The sequence below is a fragment of the Harpia harpyja genome, chromosome 4 (genome assembly GCF_026419915.1).
Source record: "Harpia harpyja isolate bHarHar1 chromosome 4, bHarHar1 primary haplotype, whole genome shotgun sequence".
In the NCBI taxonomy this organism is placed as follows: Eukaryota; Metazoa; Chordata; class Aves; order Accipitriformes; family Accipitridae; genus Harpia; species Harpia harpyja.
In genome coordinates this window covers 5,213,985-5,219,984 of record NC_068943.1, presented here as the reverse complement: position 1 = coordinate 5,219,984, position 6,000 = coordinate 5,213,985, and the positions used below count along the sequence as shown (strand labels likewise).

Sequence of the window (6,000 nt, the reverse complement as noted above, 5' to 3'; positions counted from 1 at the left end):
ACCTCTAGTTACTGTAGCATGCTACTTGAGTCAAACGTGATGGATCCAAAAGTGATGTCTTAACTAATAACCTAATTTCCCTTTATTGACAAAGGATATGAAACAAACCCTAGAAGTGTTTGCATCTCACCTCATCTCATACTTAGGCTGCAAAAAGCCATGTTTTTTTGATCAAGCTTTCATCTTTCCCCAGTCTCAGGGACAAATCTAAAATAAACACCAGAGCACACAGTGAGAAAAGTAACTACTTTTTTCCTTTTAATATAGATGTAGTACAGAATGTTTATTACAGCAGGACAGTGCTTCCAGTTAAATAAAATTAAAAACCTTTATTTCCCCCAAATATAAAATTACTAAATTAATGTCTTAAAAGAATAAGAATATGGAAAAAGCTTTAAATTATACCACCATTTACCACAGTAACCATGATCACCAATTACATACTCCATTGCTTTGGCAAAAAAGTGTTTTTCTTTTAATAACTGCATATAAACCTAACATAGCAAAGACTGTATACATCTTTATATTGCACTTATTTATATACAGGAATAAATGAACTGTAAAGTCTGCATATACTTGGAATGAGCAAATTTTCACAATAAACTGAAAGCAGAAGGATAAGAGCTGGTATGAATATTAAAAAATGCTTAGAAATGTAATACATTTATGTACAGACTGTACGGACTGTATTAACAAACAATATGTACATAACAATTTACTACTATTGATATTTTAGTATAACTCAGTGTTCATTAATACAGACCTTTGGTTGTATTTAGTTGTTTAATAAGATCTAAGCTCACATACCTCCAAAATGCAACAAGGTATAAAATAAAGCACAATAATTTGCCAAATGGTACAAAAACTACTATTGCCAGTTCCATTAAACCCAAAAAACTAGTGTCTCTGTCTAGCCCCAAAATAGTTCTTGTACTTGGAATCAATCTCTATGTGCCATACACAAAAAGAACACCTGAATGTTACATATCTGCAAAATTACATCCCACGACACTTTTTTGTAATGTGCAATTCATTTTAATAATACTTTCTAACGAAAAAGAGAAATTAACTTCAACTTTATAATTTTCCAACACGCATTTCTGCAATGACATTATGAATACTTTTAAGTGTTACCAGCAAGATTGAAAAATATATGTGCGCCTCCCTTACTCTAAAAGACTATTACCAGTAACTGCTATTCGCTAAGTGTGCTCAGACATTTGTATGAATTATGCAGCTTGCACGTGCCCAACATTTAGCTTCAAAATCATCCTGAGTCTGCACACAATGAAGCAAATCCACATACTTTAAAAAAAACGAACATACTTTCCTTTACAAAACAATCATGCAACTGAAGAAGAACTGGGCATCCCATGAACTGTTGTGCTTGTTGGAGTTCCACTTATGGCGTTGAAAATGTGTAGCGAATTAGGCATAACACTGGCCTTTTCTTCAACTGGAGTAATCTTAAAATGGAAAACATGCATTTACCACAATGTTACAAAATGACACAAGTATTTATAAAACAGCTAAGCAGCACATTATGAAATTGGTTATCAACTCAACTTTCCAGTACTTCCTCAAAGGTACAGAACTACTTTTTGAGGATGGTTACTCTTTTCAGTCATCCTCTACCTGATTTAGGATGGCAGTAGTTACTTCAACATCAGTTCTCCTAATTTAGGTATTACACTGTCCTCGCTAGAGGAAGCTTGTATAACTTGTCTCATTTCTCTTGTTAACTTGCAAAAGGAGTTTCACAATGACAACAGGCTTGCTTTTTGCCTTTTTTTGCCTTTTTTTTTTTTTTTTGACTTTGAGGTATGATTTGAGCATTTCTTATCAAAAGCTATCGAAGCACCAAAAAGACTTCATTCTTAACAGCTATAAATTTACTGATGCTAAGATTAGAAATATTGGAAAAAAAGGAATGATGCAAAGATTAGACAAACAAAGAGCAGAAGTAAAGAAAACTAATTACCATCCCATCTGATCATATTGGCAAGCAGCAGAGGAGAAAAAAGAAAAATCTGTTAAGATTCTTTTCTGTATTTTTCATAACAAAATGTTTGCAGTTGTTTAAAACCCACAGTCCTATAAGACAGCTAACAGTTTCTTTAATGACATTGAAACAAACATTGTGAGAAGCTTTTTCCAAATACAGCAATAGGCAGGCACGTAAAGGTGACGTTTTTAAAGATGTCAGTGAAGACCCTCATGATTCTAAGCCTTCAGGGGAGTGATCAATCTTATTTAAAAAAAACAAAACAAAACCAAAGCAACCTAACAACATAGCATGTTTTAATTATTTACAACTAACCAGATTTGTATAAAGAGAACACAGTGGTAGGCTAATAGTACACATTACTGCAGTAAGTGCTGTACTTTCACATTCTGTTCACACTATCTCATAGGTATCAGTTGTTTGCCCCTTCTTCTCTTCATTTACTTTTAGACAATGTGATTTACTCCTGAAGTTTCAGGCATTACATGCTTTTTCTTATTCTTTGGAAACTATCTTTGGAAACTCAGACACTTGAGCATTTTTTAAACATATATCTTGCATTGAGTTTAAAGTATTTTTTCTTGTGTACAAACTGTCATTACATGCTTTTACTTTTTCTTATGCCAGGGGAATATTAATCTTTCATTTATTACTATTAAATTACTTGACCAAAACATCTTCCTCTCTTTTCCAAAGGGAGGTAATTCTCCCATATACCTCATTCATCTTAATCAGCTGTCCCATCAGTTATCCTCCTTTCTAAAACCCTCCACTGCTTTCTGCTTTTCAATAAATCACGTGGAAATACAGTCAAACCGTCCCAGCCAAGCAAATCTTTTTCTGTTCCAGGTATGTTTCAAAACTGTTTTCCTCTACATGTATATCTGAAAAATACTGGGTTTTATTAAAAAACCAACACAGGAATTCTGACAAAATGGTGTCACTCCCTACAAGCCTTGTTTCACAATATTCTCCAATACTGGTGGTTAAAAAAAGTTAGTTTTGTGGCAAGCTTTTCCCTGTGATAGTATAACAAAAGAATAAGAGAATGAAAATAAAACCTATGCGCTTGCTGTATTCTTGTGTCTCACCATAATTATATGATAGCACAGAGCTACTCATAGCACAGTACCTGAGAAAACCACATCAGGAAATAATGGAGAGCAAGAAAGTGCATGAAGTGAACTTTAGACACTTGACACATTTTTGAACAGAAAAAAAACGCCATAAAAGTTTTGGATACCATGTAACCAAGGGTAGAATAAAGGCAAAACTTTCTTAGACAAGCATACGGATAAGCTGTTGCACAAGCAAGCTGACTAGCTTTTTGAGCACTTTATTATTATCCAAGAGAAGAGTAATTTAGAGATGTCAAAAAATAGTAAATGGGTAGAGTCATTGTACATCTGAAGGATGCAATTCCGAAAAAAAGCTGGAAGATTAACAGAGCATTTAAATGTCAGTTAGACAAAATGCCTCAGGTAGGTCTCAAGTTTGATTTTTTCCTGCACAATTTGATTTCTGAGTAAAGCCTATAGTTTTTGTATCAACAAGAGAAACTCAGAGCTCCTCTTTGTATCAACTGGTTATCCAGACTAGGATGCATTGGTTCCTAGACTAAGAAAAGTTGCTATTATGCTCGTACCCAAGGAAGTCTGATAGACATGTATATTTGTAAGGTAAAATATTATCAGAAATCACAAGTATTTCTTGTGGGCTAGAAACACGAGTCTTGAGGATTAAGAACTATGAGTCACTCTATGGCTCTGGGAAAAGATTATACAAATAGCAGTAGATGAAAGAAAAAGGAACCTGAAGTGATCAATATGATGAATAAAAATGTCAAGAAGTCAGGGATCAAGCATGAACTGTCAGCCCTTGCTGTCCTAGAAATAATATCCTTGCCTCTGAGGTCAGAAGACATTTCTACCATGGATCCCAGATTCAAGGTCTTACATCTCACTCCATAAGAGTTCTGGTTTTCCTTCTCCCATATCTCCAGCTTATTTGCAGTGGATTGACCTCAAGAAAACATCTTGGAATACCTCTTGAAAGATATTTAACTCTGTCACAGAAGTAAATATTTGTAATTCCAAATTCTGAAGAAAAAGGGCTAAGCTTGCAGATCAAATCCCCCTACAGTTACCAGGAAGTATAGACTAAAATAAGCTTTTTGGGTCACTGAATAGAGACCCCTGTAACTATACATACGAAGCATAAATGACATATATATTCATGTCATTAAATTTGTTTTATATTTACTGCAGTCTTCCTCTCCTACAAATAAACAGGCTGGTGCCCACCAGATTTACTTCCTTGATGAGGGAGATTTAATTCTGAAGGTCAAGAAAACATCTGCAGAAAATTCACAAACAGGAAAAAAAATGGTGAAGTTCCACAATTCCATGATATGCTTATACTCCAATAGAAAAAAAAAAAGAAAAAAGAAACAGTCCCTTTTATGTAAAGCATTACATACACTTTTCCTAGTGGGTTCACATTACAGCTACATTCTGAATGCTGGTATGTATAATTTAATTTCAGCACATACTTGTTCATGCATTATTTCAGAAAGCTCTTTTGCCATTTCTCTGTAGTTGGCCTTCATTTCTTCCTGATATTCCAACTGATCTTCCTTTATAAGTCGTTCATTTACACCCAGAGCATGCCCACAAGCTTCAACAAATTGCCTGTTTTACAAAAAATAATTAAAAAAGATCTCCATCAGGAATACAAAATCCAAAAGATCAATTCAAAATGCCAGCTTAAAGTATGTTTTTAATGCAGTCGGAACACTGTAAAAGTTAAAAGTTTAAAAAAAATTCTTATGATACCAGTCTTGGAAAAAAGAAAAAAGTCAATCTTCCCCCCCCCGCCCCGAAAAACATACCTAAAGTCAATCTTCCCCGCCCCGCCCCCCCCCCCGAAAAACATACCTAAAAACTTCTTTTAGTAGCTTTACTTTATTGTCTGGATATCTTTTGGTGTTTGTGTCATCTAAGAAAGCTCTTGCATATGCTAATGGACCAGCATTAACCTAAAAAGAACAAGAATTACAAAATAAAGTCAGTTCTCTGACATATTGTCTTAGCAATAACAGGTACTACAGGTGTCTGTCTGATTTGCTTTTCTTAGGAAAACACACTGATTTCAAAAAAGCTGGACTTATGAAATAAGAAAACTGCTGGAGCTGGAACATAAGAGCAGGAGAGGCATCTACAGCACTCTGTATGAACCTGTCCTGGCACAAAGAAACCACTTTGATGATGTGGCAAAGTGACTGCTGATATTGCCAATTTGTCATCTCTGTTGATGAAATTAGGGGGGGGAAAAAGAAAAAATGAACTAGATCTACTACTGTTTGGTCTGCTTATCTATTGAAAACACTCTTCCAAGCTGAAAATTCTTCAATAATTAGCAGAAATTCAACAGCACCATTATGACAGCTACATGAAAACTGGATTCAACAATTTCTGACTCATCCCTATTATTCTTTTATATTAACAGTAAGAGCCCCTCCCTTCTCATCCCAAATGCTAGCTTGACAACTTGCTGATTCTGGAACCTTGCTTTGTGTTTGGTTTTTGTTTTTTTTTTTTGTTTGTTTGTTTGGTTTTTTTTAATCTTCAATATGACAACTGTTCATTTCAGATGACTGTGTTTACTGTTCCTTTGATTTGAATCAGTTAAAAATAATACAGCGGCACTCTTGTCACTGCATTAAGACCCTTACCATATTGATTTGTACACGCTACAACTGCTTTATGTACTCTATTTTGGCAAATCTGACAGTTTCTTTATACATTCAGTTCTTGCTTGCCTTAGGCAAAACAACATGTTGCCCAGTGAGATTTTCTACTATTACCCTTCTCTATTTTGGCACTTCCTCTTCATCTCCATAGGGGTCTTACCAAAACACAAAAGTAATAATGACCATGTTGAACTTACTGCGAGCAGACCTACACTTAGGCAAAATACGCTTATTCATCCTCATA

The 6,000-nt window shown here is 34.8% G+C and overlaps 1 protein-coding gene across 19 annotated transcripts in view; it reads right to left on the bottom strand.

Moving 5' to 3' along the window:
- Window positions 1-236: 236 nt before the first annotated feature.
- DOCK9 (dedicator of cytokinesis 9) overlaps window positions 237-6,000 on the bottom strand; it is a 137,358-nt gene continuing 131,594 nt past the window's right edge. For all 19 annotated transcript variants that reach the window (XM_052785719.1, XM_052785731.1, XM_052785728.1 and 16 more), the window contains 3 exons: window positions 4,942-5,042; window positions 4,557-4,695; window positions 237-1,466 (listed from right to left, as the gene is read on the bottom strand). In XM_052785719.1, the coding sequence (XP_052641679.1) occupies window positions 1,344-1,466; window positions 4,557-4,695; window positions 4,942-5,042 (363 nt within the window). In that variant the 3' untranslated portion in view covers window positions 237-1,343. The remainder of the gene's footprint in view (window positions 1,467-4,556; window positions 4,696-4,941; window positions 5,043-6,000) is intronic.